The sequence below is a fragment of the Hyaena hyaena genome, unplaced genomic scaffold, assembly GCF_003009895.1.
Source record: "Hyaena hyaena isolate Hyena2069 unplaced genomic scaffold, ASM300989v1 scaffold_530, whole genome shotgun sequence".
NCBI classification, from domain to species: domain Eukaryota; kingdom Metazoa; phylum Chordata; class Mammalia; order Carnivora; family Hyaenidae; genus Hyaena; species Hyaena hyaena.
Genome location: NW_024081163.1, coordinates 872,771 through 891,469, shown reverse-complemented (window position 1 = coordinate 891,469; position 18,699 = coordinate 872,771). Strand labels below are relative to the sequence as shown.

At 32.4% G+C, this 18,699-nt stretch overlaps 2 protein-coding genes across 2 annotated transcripts in view; both read right to left on the bottom strand.

Annotated features, from left to right (window-relative positions):
- ADAMTS6 (ADAM metallopeptidase with thrombospondin type 1 motif 6) overlaps positions 1 to 8,102 on the bottom strand; it is a 131,067-nt gene extending 122,965 nt beyond the window's left edge. Inside the window, exons 1-2 of the mRNA XM_039255521.1 lie at positions 8,066 to 8,102; positions 2,287 to 2,428 (exon numbers count right to left, since the gene is read on the bottom strand). Coding sequence (XP_039111452.1) covers positions 2,287 to 2,428; positions 8,066 to 8,102 — 179 coding nt within the window. The remainder of the gene's footprint in view (positions 1 to 2,286; positions 2,429 to 8,065) is intronic.
- Positions 8,103 to 8,164: 62 nt separating this feature from the next.
- LOC120247563 (A disintegrin and metalloproteinase with thrombospondin motifs 6) overlaps positions 8,165 to 18,699 on the bottom strand; it is a 161,247-nt gene continuing 150,712 nt past the window's right edge. The window contains exons 9-10 of the mRNA XM_039255536.1: positions 10,927 to 11,073; positions 8,165 to 8,201 (exon numbers count right to left, since the gene is read on the bottom strand). Coding sequence (XP_039111467.1) covers positions 8,165 to 8,201; positions 10,927 to 11,073 — 184 coding nt within the window. The remainder of the gene's footprint in view (positions 8,202 to 10,926; positions 11,074 to 18,699) is intronic.

The following is an 18,699-nucleotide window of genomic DNA, read 5'->3' as shown; positions in this document are numbered from 1 at the left end:
TTCATCTCAGGATGCTACAACACCTTGACAGCTAAAGCCAGGCTGGTTTGTTTCCCCTCAGCTTCCATCTGAAGTATGTCTTGTTTACCTGACTGGACCGCTACTTTCAAAGCCACTCTTATTTTCTAAAGTAGTATTTAGACTCATTTAAAACCATAGGAAGTCACCAGATAAAACATGTTTGGGTGCTATAAATTGTGTAAACCCAATTTTTCAGGCACAAGTTTAAGAAGTGAGAGTGATTGTACAGAATCCATCATGATTCAAGAAACTTTGTTAGCAATATACAGCACATTATAAAAAAAGGTAGCATAAGGATTTTCATATAGTACATGAGTCTAAGAAAACCATTTTGCTGCAAAGCAAAGTGAAAAGATTAATGACAAAATATGTGAAATTGTATACGCTTGTAAGATGCTAATGTCTTTCCCCAAGTTTTCTAAATGTTATTTTATATCTATTACAAAAGCTTTTAGGGGCACCTGGGTGGCTCAGTCAGTTAAGCATCTGACTCTTAATTTCAGCTCAGGTCATGATCTCACAGCTCATGGAGTTGAGTCCTGCATTGAGCTCTGCACTGACAGCATAGAGCCTGCTTAGGATTCTCTCTCCCTCTCTCTCTGCCCCTCCCCTGCTTGTGCTCTCTCTTTTTCTTTCAAAATAGCCAACTATTTTATAAAAGATTTTATAAACAGAACAGATAAATAGAACCTAAAAGCTAAATATAAGGAAGATAAACTGAAAAAATACAATTAGGCAATTACTATTTATCTCACTTCAAATCAATGAGTATGAGATATTTGTGACATACAGACAGAGATATAGGATAATCAGAGGAAAATTTTAATTAATTATTAAAGAAAGAAAAGATGCATCCATAGATTCTGTAAAACTGGTAATATAAATTATCTAACATGAAAATACATAGTCACAGTTAAAGCCCAATTTCCAATAAAAAATTAAAATGTAGATTAACTATTTCACTTGCTAATAAATACATGAGATAACAAAGATAAAAAGAACAGAAAATGTGTAATCTCATTTGATCATGAATTTCAACCTACTAAACTACAAGTAAATAAAAAGATGGTGATTGAAATTTGACCCACTTTTTCTGTAGGAAAAAGCAATCTAAGAAAAAAAGGAGCTAAAATCATACAGAAACAGTAATAGAAGACTCTTTTCAGAAAGGCAAGACCAAAGTTTTATACAAGGCTTTACATATTTAGATAGTTGCACAAAATCTTTAAATCTAGTGCACAAAATGTGGCACCAAAGCCTACCATGAATAATAATATGCTTGTCACCCAAGGGATATTTTGAAAATCACTTTCCTTTGTACTTTGTACCCTTTGTACTGTACCCAAAAGGAACAATCGGTACAGTACAATGCATATACTGTTTAGACTTTACTACCTTAAAACTTAGTTCATTTTTGGTTATTATTTTTTAAAGTGATTTTAAACACTATTTGTATAAAAACAGAAACCAACCCTTTAAACTTATGTTTTAAATTTGAATTCTTATAAACAACTTTTTATTTAAAAATCTTATTCTTTCATTCAGTACATTTACACTGCATACATATACAAACATGCCTCTATACTAGGCAGTGATAGCTTTTTGTATAAAATGTTTTTATTATATATATATATAATATTATTTATTTGATTTTAATTTATAGTTTCTAGTACTGAGTCATTTCAAATTGCTTCATCCACTGCCCACAATTTTAGGCAGACACGAAGAGTCAATTATGAAACCTGCATTTTTTTCCACAGTAATTTTCCTTGTTTTTCAATTTGAGTTAATGTCATCTTGTCCCCACTCAGTTGTTGTGTTAGAATGTGGGCAGTGAATGAAGCAACTTGAAATGACTCAGTACTAAAAAGTATAAATTAAAATAAAGGCTCTTAGCCAATATGAAAATTCCCTTAAACCCAATTATTAGAGTACCAGAAAAGGCCGGGAGAGAGAAGTTTTCAAAACCATAACATTTCAAAAGACAAACTAAAGTGGCATTAAAAACTCAGGACTTTAAAAGAAATACATTAGAAATTATTAAAATTCTACCTGTATCCCTCACAAGACATCTGAAACTTATTTTTCTCATTTAGAAATAGATATTAGACAAATGATATCAGAAAAAAGCAGTGTGTCAAAGGCCATATTTACATTAACGATGTTATCAGACATATACTACACTCAATAAGATTCCCCAACTTAATATTTGTGTCACGAAAGAACACATATAAATGACTAAACATAAGGATTAAGACTTCTTACCCCATATTTACATTGGCGGGATGTTGCTCCATATTGGAAACGGCATTGCTCATCAGCATCATACACCTGACCTGGGGCCACAGCTGGATAAAGAAAGTCACGCTTGGGAGGCTCATTATCAAGGCAAGTACCACGGCCTGAACTGTTCAACATAAAGGATCAAAGGAAATTAGGTACACTATGGACTATTTTCATCACAATTATGAAACCATGTGTTGAACTATTTGTTTTAATAACTTGATGCATGAAAAGCAATACATTCTACCAACAGTCACATGGTAAAATAGAATAACTTTACTGAAATGTGAATAAGAGCTCCAATAGTTCTTTCCAGCACCAAGACACAATAAAAGCATCTCAGACAACAATCTGAAAATGTCATGTTGGCCTCAAAACACTGCTTTAATTTCTAAAGGAATCAAAATAGAATTTCATATTGCTCTAAGCTTCTTGTTTGTTTCCATGAAAATATAACCACATCTGGTAGTAGAATTAAAAACATAAAATGTGGAAAATTAAAAAACAAAACAAAACTATGGTTGTAATTCTTAAAGACCTAATCTATATACTCCTAACTTGGGCAGAACAATAGATGCTGTAGTAAGACATGTCCAAAGGTTCTTGAAATATTTCAATAATAAATGGGTAGAATGACAGAGGAGGCCAAAATCCAAAGTTCTCTCAAGTATATTAGAAGTGTTTAGTCTCTCAAAAATTTCATATTTCATCTAGGGTCATCAGAGTTGGAAAGGAGAATGTTCTCCTCTCTCTGCAATTTCTGCTTTTCAAAGTATGCTTGCACTCAAACATAATATTTTAATTCAGTGGAACAAATAACATAAAGATCGCCAAAACCCAGACAGAATACCTTAGTTTAAAGGACTTTATACTTTGCTAAATATAATTGTTCATTTTTTTCAGTCAGTGTGCATAAAATAGGACAGATGCTTTTTTACTTTCATTTCACATGTGAGTAACTTAGAATTTTTAAAGAATTCCTATGCCAACATTTAAAAATTTTTTCCAACATTCCTGTCAATTGTGCCAGCACTTGTGTTTTTTTTTCCAAATCTTTTCCATCCACTTTGCCAAAGGAAAATAATTTCACAAGTAGAAGTTCCTCAACTATTATTTAGGACAGTACAAATTTTCATTTATAGATAAGTAAGAAAGAGCCATGCATAATAATGAGCTTCATATTCACTTACTATTTTGTCATATTCCTTAAAAAGTAAAGGTTAATTTACTATATAAAAATGTGTATTTGTGCAGCAGGAAATTAATATCTTTTAAAAACGGAACCATATTATTCATTAGTGATAGATTCAAAAACCCAAGGGACAGAACACTGTCCTCTTTACAACCTTTCCTTTTATTTATGCCCCACTTTGTTAATTTTTAATCAATAAAAATATTTAGATGGGATATTAAATGTGATACTAATATAGATGGATTTTATTGTAACAGTTTACTTGTCAGTGTTCAAAGAATTTAACAGAAAACTCTTTTTCACCTGCCTTCCAGTTTTCATGACAAAATGCTTTTACTTCGTGTTTATTTTACTTTTTGAAATTGACATGCAGATCAGTAAGGAAAACTATTTCTAGATAAATTTTTAAAATAGCAAGATTTTTAATGTTATTATGTAAAATATCTTAATATAGAAATGCAAATTTTAGACAAATGCAATTTTATTAGTAAATTCAAAATTTATGTTAAGATTAATGATAAAAGAGGTCAAATGTAAAAAGTCTACTGAATGAAGATGGACTATTTTGATAAAACACAATATTCATGAAACCAATGAATACTAGTTTAATTCCATAATTTTTCTTATAAAATATGTTTCATCTCCATCTACAACAAAATTATAAGTCTTTATGAAAAGATTGAAATATTTAAAAAATCAAGTTATACACTACTATAAATCAATGGGAAAATTTTAAGTACTGAAGTATTTAAGTCCTATAGTTAAAAATATCTGCTGATAGCATAACAAAGAAGGTATAAGATATATTCACCTAAGTAGAATTAACTCAAAAGTCTACTAAAAATTATGATACACAGGGGCACCTAGGTGGCTCAGTTGGTTAAGCATCTGACTTCAACTCAGGCCATGATCTCACAGTTCCTGAGTTCAAGCCCCACAACAGGATCTGTGCTGACAGCTCAGAGTCTGGAGCCTGCTTCAGATTCTGTGTCTCCCTCTCTCTTTGCCCCTCCCCAGCTTGCACTCTGTCTCTTTCTCTCTCAAAAATAAACATTCAAAAAAGGTTTTTTTTTAAATTTATTATACATAATAACTTGTAGGTGTATAAAATTAACCTAAAACCCTACAGGAAATACTATATGGACCTCCCCAAAAGAGTTTAAGAATAGATACCCTGGGGGGTGCCTGGGTGGCTCAGTCAGCTAAGCATCTGACTTTGGCTCAGGTCATGATCTCACGGTCCGTGAGTTCAAACCCCACATCAGGCTCTGTGCTGACAGCTCAGAGCCCAGAGCCTGCTTCCAATTCTGTGTCTCCCTCTCTCTCTCTGCCCTTTCTCCTCTCATGCTTGGTCTCACTCTGTCTCAAAAATAAACACACACACACACACACACACAAGAATATACCCTGGGGATAAAAATTATTTTCTGAAAGTAAACTGAAATTTGGCTTAACCTAGAAGAAAGCAAGAATAATTCTTTCCTTTAATGTTCTTGTTCCCAGGTATTAGTAGTCTTCTAATCATGGTTCATGTTCTTCAAAAAAATACCAAATCACACAATCAATGGAAAGGCCTCCAGACAATAAAGAAGGCATGCATTGTGGTTACCTGTGGACAAAGCCTTCTACCCAAAAGTGGATTTTTATTTCCATTCTTTAGAAGTATTTATTGCTTTTCATTACTATGGTCTAACTAAATATCTAGACATGTCTTATTCTTTGCAGAAGAATAAAATACCACATGAAATAAAATATTTAAAAAATCATATAGATTTTTTAAAAATGAACATACATTTAGGAATATGGCAGCAACAATGGCCTTTTGAAATGGGTTCAGTATAGTACTGTGCCAGCCACTAATATCTTACCTATTTTTGACTCAGGGAAAGCAAGGGTAGGAGTATCTCCAAGATCAACTTAAATTCTTTCTATGTTTTGGGTAGAAAAAATACTACATATTTTCCTAGTAACCATATCTGACATATACAGTAAAATCTGGATTAAAGTATTCGAGGGGGATAGTCTTCATATTTTAATTCTTAATTAGACATGAAGTGATAAAAATAGTTTTTACATAATGTTACTAAAATGTGTCTGCTATTTTCCTGCTACTTTCAAGTAAATTAAGATCACAATTATTTTAATTCACTCTTAGAACATAAAAATTATGGATACTTCCATGCATCTGAGTCATCAATTATCATTCTGAAATATCACAGATGTAAGTATAGCAGATAGAAGATATGGATTTAAGAGATATATTTTTAATCTTACAAGTGTTTTTTTTTCTTCTTAGGAAATTCCCAAGCAATTAATCCTAAACACATTCCTCATATTTTCCACAAAATGTAACTAATATTTTGACTTTTAAAATAATTATTTCCATGCTTATCTTAGTAATTACTTATCTCCCAATTATTACTCTATTTTTGAACTATATAAGAGAAGTCATAGTATAGGTTTTCTTTTGTAACTATTATTTTGCTCAACATTTGAATGTGAAATATATCCATGTTGATGTGTATAGCTGTAGCTTGTTCATCAATATTATTCTTTAATATTCCATTTAAGACTATGTAACAATTACTTATCCATTCTTCTATTAACAAACATTTGCATTATTCTTAATTTCTGAAACTTGCAAAATCTACTGATATGAATATATTTGTACAGGTCTCCTGGTACAAATGTTTTTCCTTTTTCAAAAGTATTAGATGAGTTATTCTCTTATATTTTGTAATTATCTCTATTTAACAAAAGGGAATTATGAATAACTGTTTTAAATCTATGGTTCTAACTAACTGATATAATAATATGATCTCTATGCTAAATCTAGTGCTATTTATGCTTTCATCGAAATAAGAATAGTAGTGATGTTATATATAAATCTGCTTGAATTTTCTTATCAAATAGCACTTTTAAGCGTTTGTGTTTTGGTCATATGCAAATTTCCCACTCAGAAAGCATGAACCTCACTCATCAATAAATGAATGAAGAGCACTTAGTTTCCATCTATGAGATACAATTACAACTTATTATTATTAAGCAGAGATAGCACCTGTCCTGAGCAAAACCATACACATAAAAAGTAGAACTATGATTATTTCCCTACTAGCATCTTTTTCAATGCTAAAAGCCTAGTTAATATCAACAGTATTATATATAATAATAAAGTCTATTTTTGTTTATGTATCTAAGACAAGACAGAAAAAATATGTGTGTTTGAGAGCATGCTTTTTCCCAGATTATGAAATTCTTAGTAAATCAAAATATATTTACATTTCCAGAAATCCTTGCAGCATGATAGCAAAATCATATTTTATGTATTCTACCTCTAATTTAGAGAAGTCTTATTTACATAGTTCAAAAATTAGTCTTGAGATGGGAATATAAGCCAGAGTTGAATGGTCAGCTAAAATTTACAGATCTCTATGTAAAATATGTACCCTTGGCTTTGTTTCCAGAACACATGAGCACATTCTCCTAATTGCAATTTTATATTTATTTTTTACTTAAACAATTATACTATAAACAAGACCTTCAGCTCACAGTGCATCAATCTAAAAAATAAATCATTCTCTATATAACCCTATACACATCTTAACAGTCTTGTAACAACAACAACAAAAAGTTAACATTTAATGCCAACTCCTATTTTCAACACAAAATTGTGCTCATATACCTAAATTAAATGAATCGATTGTATTATCTGTGGTAAGTCAAGTGTCTTATCTACTATGTTATTATAAACTGCTTCATCAATATCCACAAAACTAATAATAACTACCTTCTAAAATGAGTTAGACCTTTCTCTCTTGCCCTCCATATGACTGGGATGCTTGAATATAACTGATTTGAGGCTTTCAACATACAAACACTGTACTGATAATTGATAATGATTTACTCAGTTATACTCTCTTCTCCAGATGTAGCTTCGACTTATCAAAGATATTTAGGGGTTAGAAGAAGTCCCCAAAACGTGCCTGATTAATAGAAAGAGGAGAAACTTGTTTTGCTGTTTCTTGGGCTCCATATAAAAAGAGAGTCCCATCTATGAAATTGTTTTCCACTTAAAGATTATTGATACTGATCTTCCAAAGTAAATGCTACAAGGAAATGTGAGTGTTTGGTCATCCTGTTCATCTTATATCATTTTTCTTGTAGATCTTTCTTTCCCGTTCACCTTCAACCATAATATTGCCTTTCTTTATTCAAGCTTCCATCCTTTCTGTGAAAACGGCTAGTCTGTATTTAATTTGGAACTGTAGGAAATTTTGCTATGGATCTCTGACAGTTCAAACAATTTAACAGACTTTAATTTAAATAGAGCAAGAGTTGATTCACAGAGGCTCCGGAATTTTGGAAAACTATATGAAATTACTCTATACTACCGCTGAGTGGTGGAAAATGTATGAAAAACTGGCCTAAACTACTTCTGGCTGCCTTCCACTGCCTGGTAAATTAGCCCATAGTCATCAGTGAGTGTGAGCCATAATACCAGGTTCATCTTTCTCTATTTTCTAAATAAATAAGTAAATAAGTCCCGCAGGCAGATAGGAAGGACACTACCTGCAAAGCCGTCGTCGAAAACATCAGAAGCTGGCATAACACGTCCATTTTAACGGAAATGGGTTCTTTATTATTTAATCAGGACGGCTTCTGGGCGATTCATGAACCACTTATTGAATCACCGAGTTTAAGAAATCTGAAAAAAAATATTGGGAGTTGGTAAACACCATCTCCTGATTGATCAATAGCACCTAGTGTTTCAGAAAGACACGAGAGACTTGACTTTATTGGCATTTAAAGGCCATGGAATTGTTTTCAGCTGAACATAGTGAATAGTGAATGTCTATAAATCATAGAAAGCTCATTGTTAAAATCCACCATCATCTTGGTCCTATACAGTCACTAAGTAAAGAAAGGTATGCATTTTGTTGGCTGGGCTGCAGTTCCTACACAATTCATCTTTCAAGATTTTTCTTGAGAAGAGAAACTAAAATAAAATGTTATGAGTCTTTTTGAGCCAACTATAAAACATAAATGTAACCTCAATCCCTGATCAAAATATCACTGGATTTTTAAAAATATCACACATAGCTGTTAAAGCAATTAAGCCAACTGCATTAATAAAAAGGAACAAAGAAATTCAAGAAAGTTACTATTATGTCTTTGTGCTCCAGTGAACTGACCTTTTTAAAGGGCCCTGTGTTTAAAAAACCTTTATTACTTGGTCAGATTATAATCAGAGTTGTTTAGTTTATTATTAAAGAGGACAAAAGAGCTAACTTTTCCCAATCTCTACACATTTTCTTTCATATCTATCTTTTAATGATGGCTTTACCTTTGTGAGTATTCCCATGAGGATGCACAACAGAAATATTTTTATAAAATACAGGATAAATAAGCCCTTTGGAACCCTGTCAACACTAATCATGCTTACATACAAAATGCAAAGAGGCAATAAGGCTTAAATAATGCTTTTTGGATTAATTGTTTTAATTAATTCACTGGAACACTTTACTGTACCTAGTAATAATTTTACATCCCTCATCAAATTATTGGTGATTTCTTAACAGTATTTTATTAGTAATTTAGGAATTCCCTTTTGGGAAATTTTTTTAAGAGTCTCTCTTGCAAGAGAGACTGATCAAAACTGATCCTTGTATTAGGTATACAGAGATGGACCTAGCAAATAAACTGTGCAAAATAAACAGGATAGGGGAGAAAGAAAACACAAGATGAGCGAAGCCTTCAAAAATGCACAGGAATATTGAGCATGTTATACAGTTTGTCTTTCTGGTGATAGACACTAAGATTCCATTATAAAAACATGAGCCAAGTCAAAGGAGAAATTCCATATCTGGCTTGATTTCTAGGGAGAGCAGATCTTGAACAATGTTTAAAATTTAGGTAATATGATCTCATTAAAAACATCTTGGAAAATGATAATGCTACTGCTTTGTGTTAAAAACTGCCCAAAGATGTGCAACAAATTCTCTGTGGTCTATCTTTATAGCCTTCAATCCAGTATTGGCACTAAGCAAGCACACTATTATAATTATTTATTACTAAGATTAAAAAATTTTGGATTACAGCATAATTTTCCAGAGGAATTCCATTCTGATATGAATTTCCAATTCCTTTTGTTTCATTATTAAATATTTTTAATTCAAAAAAGCTCATTTTAAACATTTACCTTTTGACCTCTAATTGGTAAAGCACTGTGATAGGTAATTTAAAATCTCTTGTTTGGGGCCTTTAAATACATGTAATTTTAAGTTTTCAGAATGTGATTTTACTGAATAATATTACCTTACATAGCCTTTCTGAATTTTTAAAGTTTTACACCAGAGTCATATAAATGTGAACTTTGAACAAAGACAGTTTTTAAAAAGAATTTCTCTTGTTCATGAGTGTTTTATCTGATTCACTTTTTCAAAGAGTATTTAATCTCTCCTCCCCAAGAAAAAAATGGCACAAAACAGTTGAAGATAATGATAGAGTAACAATGCTTAAAGCCTCGATATTATTTAAAGTAATATTTACCACTTAACAAATGTCTAATGTGCTTCATACACATTATAGCATTGTATGTAACTATATACATATATACACACACATATATATATATATATATATATATATATATATATATATATATATATAAAACAACCTGATGATGCATGTACTATTACCTAACTCATTTAACAAGTGAGGTCACTGAAGATTAGGAAAGGTTAAGTTAACATGCTCATGGTCACACAATTAGAAAGTGAGACCTAAGTCTATGAGTTTACAAAGTCCAATCCTAAAGTCCTATATAGGTGAGATGTGAAAGAATATCTTTCATAAACACAGTTATACCTGAGCTAATTTATATATCTCACATTTAAGTAATCACGTGCTTGGAATATACATTAAAAGATCAGCAAAGAAGTTCTCAAACTGTAGAAAAGATGAGTCACTTAATAAATTTTCAAATTAAATTTTCATTTCTTGGATGTTTGGTTTTTTGTTGTTGTTGTTGTTTGTACTATTAGATACTTTACATTCCTAAAAAAAAAAACCTCAGTGTTTTCAACAACAAAATGAAATATATCATCACTGAATTAAAATTTGGCCTATGCTCTATTAAACTGTGTAAATCTAAATTCTTTCTGACATTGTTTCCCATTGATTGAACATTTCTGACACTCACATCATCAACCCCACTTATATCCTTGCTCCAGTTTCTCTAATCTACGAAGTTCTTTTTTGAGTATGAAGGAAAAAATTTGCCACAGTGATATATTAAAGTATTTTAGGAACAGCCTGAAATATCACACTATAAAAGTTACCCATTATGCAGTTTGAAGCACTACATATTACGCTTCTACCAATGACTTACTTCTGGAGCAATTCATCATCACTCTCCAGAGATTACTTACTCTAGAAAGCTGGTGATATAGTCTCGACTGCAGGCAGACCAGGAAAAAGGATTGGTATTTGCAGTAATGTGAGCTGCCATAAGTTTTGCTGCTTCATGACCTTTCGTCCCACAAGAATTTCCAATTCCATCATGGTTCATACCAAAACTGTTTTAACAAGGAAGAAACATAAGAAACATGAAAGAAAGAAATAAAATAAATAAATAAAATAAACGTACCCCCAATGTATCCTTTATTTCCTTATTTGATCATTTATTAGCCTTACCAACATATACTTTCTATCAAGATACTCTAAGGAAATACGAGATTAAAGTTAAGGAGACCACAGAATACTTCTATGATACAATTTATTTTTATATCTCTTTATTTGATCATATACTTTTGAATGGTAGCTCATATGATACAATCTTTCCTTGAACAGATAGGGAATATATGTTAATTCTCACTTTATAGTTATGAAAAACTGAAGTTTAGTAAAAATAAATGACCTATTAAAGATCATACAGTTAGTCTTAGTAGATACTGCCTTTAAACATCCTAGAATTTATGTTAGTTGAGAAAAGAGAATTCCCATAAATGAAAGTAAATATTAACACTTTGGGCAGTGTAGAGATGCTGAAGGTTTGCGAGTAAGAGCAACTGGGTATTTCAGAAAATCTGGAATTGATTTGTATTTTGGACAGGTCATTATAGTAAGTCTATAGTTCAGACATTGGAGTGAGGAGACAATGGAGGCAGGGAAAACAGATGGAACAAAAAGCAATGGGAAGAGAATAAGACAGAGAAACAATGTAGATCTGAACCAGGGCCCTAGACAGGTGGGATTAGATGCTAGATATGTTTAGGAAGCTGAATGAATTGGTCTTCATAAATACAATATAAAAAAGTTATAATAGAGACATATAATATATGAGAAATGGAGAAGAAACTAGTAATTCATGTAGAGGAACTAACATAAGTAAAGGAAGAGAAACATGTGAGATTGTATATCCAGAGCCCTAAACCATGAATGCCAGTATTAAGTCTTCTTGTTTGACATCAAGACATTGGAATCAGTCTCTTTAAGTGGTTTTCTAGGAATATGATAATATAATCGAATTGGATATTATTCTGTCAAAACAATCAGCTGCAGAGTTACATAATAAGCTCCTTAATGTAAATTCATAATTCAATAAACTTAATATTCTGTACTTCTCTCAAAGGTTGATGCTACCATGTGAATAATACTATTATTCTTTTCAAGTGATGATAGCTTTAAGAAAATTATTTCCTTTTAGCAGCAGCCTTATAAGCATTCCTGAGACATGTTAAGATAGGTATAGGCAGACACAGATGGCTGTAAGAAAATAATTTTTGAGATCTTCAATTTCCTTATGTACTCTTTTCTAAAAAAAAAAAAAAGTCAAACTTCTCCTTTTTAGATCTTACTTCTCCAATCTTATATATATATTAAAAAAAACTTATTCTTCACCCATCTATAATTGTACAATAGTTCATTTCCTTGGCGTATAAAAATGTGTCAAGAAAAGAGACACAAGAAAAGAGATAATCAGAATCATTTGGTGTCAGTGTTGAGAAGAAGAATGACTTTAATGAATGAATAACATATTATGTAGTTTCTTGTTTTCATCACGTTTACAAGAGGATATAATCAAATTAACAGTAGATGGGTTGTTAAAAATTTTTTTTGATGCTAGACCACCATTGGTTATGTTATCACAAATAATACAAAAGGAGTTCCAAAAAGTGAGTGATATTTCTATAATAAACTCCTTTCATCTATTTATGTGAACAAATTTTGTCAGCATACACAACTAAAAAAAATCAGAGTCAAATTGATGCTGAAATTCTGCCTTATTCTAGCAATAGAAAGACAAATGCAGCAACTGAAAAAATATAACTAAGAAACATTTTCCGGAGCGCCTGGGTGGCTTAGTCGGTTAAGCGTCCGACTTTCGCTTAGGTCATGATCTTGCGGTTCGTGGGTTCCGGCCCCGCGTCGGGCTCTGTGCTGACTGCCAGCTCAGAGCCTGGAGCCTGTTTCAGAGTCTGTATCTCCCTCTCTCTCTGCCCCTCCCCTGCTCACGCTGTCTCTCTCTCTCTCCTAAAAATAAATAAAAATATTAAAAAAAAAAAGAAACATTTTCCATAAAATTTTACTTTTAGGTTTAATTATTTATTACAATGTATAATATGTATATGCTTTCTGATCAATAATTGACTAATAATGATTGTAATGTAATGAATCTATAATCGAGAAAAAATTTTCCTTTATTATCACAGGAAATTTTAAAAATGTAATGGCAATTTATACACATTTTGTGATGAAAATATTTGATACAATTAAAATACACTTAAGTACGAAATTATATTTTAAGGTATATTAAGAAATCTTAAAATATACATGAGGATAGTATTCAAGTTGGGAAAGATGAAGCAGATATAGTGAGTTAAAGGAGGGAAAAAAGGATGTAAATTTTGACTATAAAAAAAGAACCTGTTCACATTGTTTTATTAAAAATTTTTTTTAATATTTATTTATTTTTAAAAGAGAGAGAGACAAAGCACGAGCAGGGGAGGGGAAGACAGAGAAAGAGACACAGAATCTGAAGCAGGCTCCAGGCTCTGAGTTGTCAGTACAGAGCCCAATGCAGGGCTCCAGCTCATGATCTGTAAAATCATGACCTGACCTGAAGTCTGACGCTTAACCTTCTGAGCCACCCAGGCACCCCTGTTCACATAGTTTTTAAATGCATAGTGAAAGTTAGCAAAATACGATGTCATTTAGATTCAATTGATATGCCTAAAAGAGGTATATAAATTTTTATTTTTTGCATGCTAAGATTTACAGTATTCCAGAAATTCCATCCTTTGTTATTAAAGATTGAGATGGTGCCATTTGTTGACAACATGTGTGGACCTAGAGGGTATTATGCTAAGTGAAATAAGTCAGACTGAGAAAGACAAAAACCATATGATTTCATTCATGAGTGGAATCTAAAAAAAAAAAAAAAAAAAAAAGAACAGACAAACAAAAGTCAGAATCAGACCTATAAATACAGAGAACAAAATTATGGTTGCCAGATGGGAGGGGACTAGGGATATGGGCAAAATGAGTGAAGAAAGAGTGGGCAATCTAGGCTTCATGTTATGGAATGAATAAATCAGAGGAACAAAAGGCACAGTATAGGGTTATATAGTCATATTGTAATATGTATCGTGTCAGATGGTAGCTATGCTAGTGACAAGCACTGTGTAATGCATAAACTTGTCAAAATACTATGTTGTACACCTGAAACTAATGTAACATTGTATGTCACCTATACTCAAATAAATTCTTCAAAAGCTCATGATTCAGGGGCACCTGGGTGGCTGTGTCAGTTGGGAATCCAACTCTTGGTTTTGCTCAGCTTATGATCTCACAGTTTGTGAGTTCGACTGCTGCATTATGTTCTGTGGGAGACTGGGATTCTCTCTCCCTCCCTCTCTCTGCCACTCTCCCACTCACGCACCATCTCTCTCAAAATAAATTAATAAACTTTTTAAAAAAGCTCATGATTTCAAGTACATGAAGGAGGAAATGTAACAAGTTCTACTAACAATATTTAGTTGTCAGATGCAGATAGTTGTCTTAAGGACTTAAGTTTCAGTTGTCTAAGAGAATGTAAGGTAAAATAGGCATTTACAACTGCTATTGATGACATCAACTTCAAAAGATCCCTCTAAGAAGTTGATTATGCTGGAGTATAACACACACACACACACATACACACTTAAAGATAGGTTCCCTCATGAGGAAAGTCTATCTCAGTGAAGAGTTGGTAAAAGAAGTAAAACTCATTAGTGATCAGAAAGAATAAACAAGAATTGACCTGAAAACCCTCATAATGGCAAAAATTAGAATGTTATCTAGAACTAAGTACTAGCAGAGATATCGAGAAACTGGGACCTCAGTGCACAACAGTTGTACTATGGTCAGGGCAGCTGTTCTGGAGAGCAATTCAGAAGTACTTTGTCAAATTAAATAGGCAGATATATTATGACCCAAGAATTCTAATCTTGGCTATATATCCTAGGAATACTCCCAAAGGGAACATGTATGAGGATGTTAATGACAGAATTATTTATGATAGCAAGTTGTTGAACATAATCTAGGTGTCTGTCACTAGGGAATGGATAAGTAAACATTGGCTGATGCATATTATGGGATACTGAAAAGAAGTTGGAAGCAGCAAGCAAGATAGACATATACACACAAATGTGGGTGGATCTTAAAAACTGAAACACTTAAGAAAAAGATTGATAGCATTATATCATATATATAGGCAAAAATTACATACACACTCTAAAATAACAAAGAAAGGCCAAGGAATTGTTTGAAATTAAAAACTAAAGAAACATAACTAAATCCAATAGAAACTGGACTGGGTAGAGAGAGAAAGAGTTATAAAAGACATAGCTGGGACAACTGATGAAATCTGAATACAGACTGCATATTCAAATAACAGTAGTATATCAATGTTAAAATTTCTACTTTAATAATTATACTGTGGTAATATAAGAGATTATCTTTTCTTCTCAGGAAACAATCTGAAATATTTAGGGATAAGGTACATGTCTACAACTTATTGTCAAACATTTCAGAAAAAAATACATGAACATATACAGAAAGAGAGACATAAAGCAAATGTTACAAAACATTAATTATACTGTTTATGAGTGAAGGGCACACGAGAAATCTTTTTACTATATTAATTTTCTGTAACACAAGAAATCTTTTTACTATATTAATTTTCTGTAACCTTGAAATCATTTCAAAATGTGTATACATTTTATATATGTATACACGTACATATATAAAACAACATGTGACATTTTACAAGGATATATATGGATTCAAATACACATATAAAATTTGTTAGAGTAGTTACAGAAGAAAAGAAACTGGAACGGGAAATGGGATTATAGAAACAAAAACATATATTTACATATATTAAGCATGAAGAGTCCTTGGTGGGAATGATAATGATGCTGTGCTAAAAATTAAGAATACAAAGATAAATGATAGATGGATAGATAGATAGATAGATAGATAGATCAATAAATGTAAAATAAACTCAACTCTCTACTCTTGGGTTTCAAAAATAATAATTAGGATAAAAAGAATAAGAACAAAAGAGAGTTTGGTGAACATGGGGCCCTCTGCAATGAGTGAACAGTGGTAACTGTTCCTGGTTGGTTTTATGTGTTTAATAAAACAGTTCAGATCACATAAAGGTAGGGATTCTCATTTGAGGACGGTTTTATGAACAGACATTGAGAGAGAGACAGAGGCAGACAGGGAGAGAGAGAAAGAAATTGAGAGAGAGAGATTGAGAGATTTGGAGAGACAGCTTCCCTTGGGCCTCTAGAGATTCCCCACATTTTACAGGGTATTTCAAGTCCACAAGGCTTGTGCTTTAACCAGAACATTTCGCAGGACAACCTTGAGAAATGAAGTAACCATCCTTCCCCTCCTCCTGGATAAAAAAGCAGGTTTCCTTACGACTTGCTATAAAAGTGGTAGATTCCCCAAGCTCAATTTTTTTATTTTTCAGTTTTGTTGCAAACCCACTGTATATGAAGTATTCATCTAAGCCATACTGTGTTGCCTCTGTGGGATCAGGGGCCAAGAGAAATCAAATAAATATGCTGATCCTTATGCTATTAACTGTGCTGTTAAGGAATAAAATCCTTTGTCTCTGATCCAGGAATTTCATGTATTTTGCTAGCATCCATATGACAGCTATAGGCTAACTTATTAGCTTATAAGTAGGGTAAAATAATTTTTTTAATGTTTTTAAATTTATTTTTGAGAGATAGAAACAGCATGAGCAGGGAGGGTCAGAGAGAGAGACAAACACAGAATTAGAAGCAGGCTCCAGGCTCTGAGCTGTCAGCACAGAGCCCAATGTGGGGCTTGAACCCACGAACCTGAGATCATGACCTGAGCTGAAGTCAGACGCTTAACCGACTGAGCCACCCAGGCACCCCTGAGTAGGGTAAAATTAAATCTCAAATCCAATGAGAGAGAAGATTGTAGTTGATTAGGATAACATACTCAATTATGAAAAGCTAAGTAATTCTGAAAGCAAAATACTTCATATTAGTAGTTGTTTTTTAAACTAAAGCCTAAATTCTCAATAATATCTATTAATCTAGAATTTTTGTTCTATTTCCATCTTAGGAAATAAATTATATGTTGAAGACTTCCAACTAAATCTCACAGTGTATACAAGAAAAACATTAGAAATTTCTTTTCTCATGTCTATTGTTTCTGTTCCTATCTCAAAAGTTTAAACGATATACCTTATTTCTATGTTGTTAAGTAAAAAGTTTCCTTCCTTTCTAAGATATCACCCAAAAGCAGTGAATAAATAAGGGAAAAAAATAAAAATTCTGCATTTAATGAAAGGTAGAAAACCTCTAAAACTATAAATCATGTGTGTGGAAAGATGACTGAATTCAGAAAAAGCAAAGATGGATGCAGCAAGACACAGAGAGAGGACAACAATAATTGAAAATCTGAGTGTACGCAAGCAAAGCATATTTCTTCAAAGTTATGTGCAACAATCTGGGGGGGAGGGCGTAAACTAATAATACCTTCTTGTGATCAACTGAAGTAAGGGTGCAAACTGTTGGAATATATACCCTTGTTCCAGTTTTCACAAGAAGGGTAGGCTGGGCCTATTTATATGGGAGTCACACAAACCATATTTGTAGGAAGCAGTCTGGCGGTAAGGAAGGGTGAAAGCGAGATTATAACAGTTTTATATGGAATACAGGGTTAAGGAACTTGAATCATATGTACTACTCTATATCATTAATAAATTCCTGATAATTTGGAAAATAGCTTTGGCCCTATTTGTAGCTTCTACAAATAGTTCTTCCAGAAAAATCAAACTCATTCAAACATGTGATGCAAAAGGAACAAGAAGTGTATCTAGAAATATATTAAATAAATAAATAATCAGAACAGAGAAAACACGAATAGAAGAAGAAGAACACTTAGTAGAAAAAAACACTGGTACAAGCAAGATAAAAACTGGACACATGAGTTCAAACCAACTTAATGCAGCCATCATTTTATAAAAACAAGAATTCAAAGCAGAAATACAAGCAAAGAAGATATGAAAAGATAGGGGATGAAAACACGAACTTTCAGAGGAAATGAGTGGGGGGCGGAGGAGGAGTAAAAGTATCACAGGAAAAAGGCCATGCTGAAGTAGCAAAAAATGAAATTAGGCAACTGCCAAATTTCACAACAGTGAAAAAGCAAGAAAAACAAAAACTGACAGAGTTTAAAAGATAAAGGAAAGAAATACAATATATATCCCTGTAGGCCCCTCTAAAAGGGCCAAAATAATAAAACAGAAAGAAAAGTGATTATAACAAATTCAAGAAACTTTTGAGAAATAAAAATGACTAAAATATGATGTCCTAGGAAAAATTGACACAGAATGAGTTCACACACAGCCACATCCTAGTTAACTTACTAGACTTCAAAATTAAGATATATTTTGGGCAACTGGGGCAAAAGAACAAATTACCTATAATGGTAAAACAATCAGATTACCCTCAGATTTCACCATGGTGACATTTAACACTAGCACACCACAGAGTAATGACTACCAAGAATCTTGGACTCAGCCACACTAAGTATAAAAGTCATTTTGAACAAAAACTCAAGGAATAAAGGTCTCATGAATCATTCTTACAAAAATTGCTACAAGA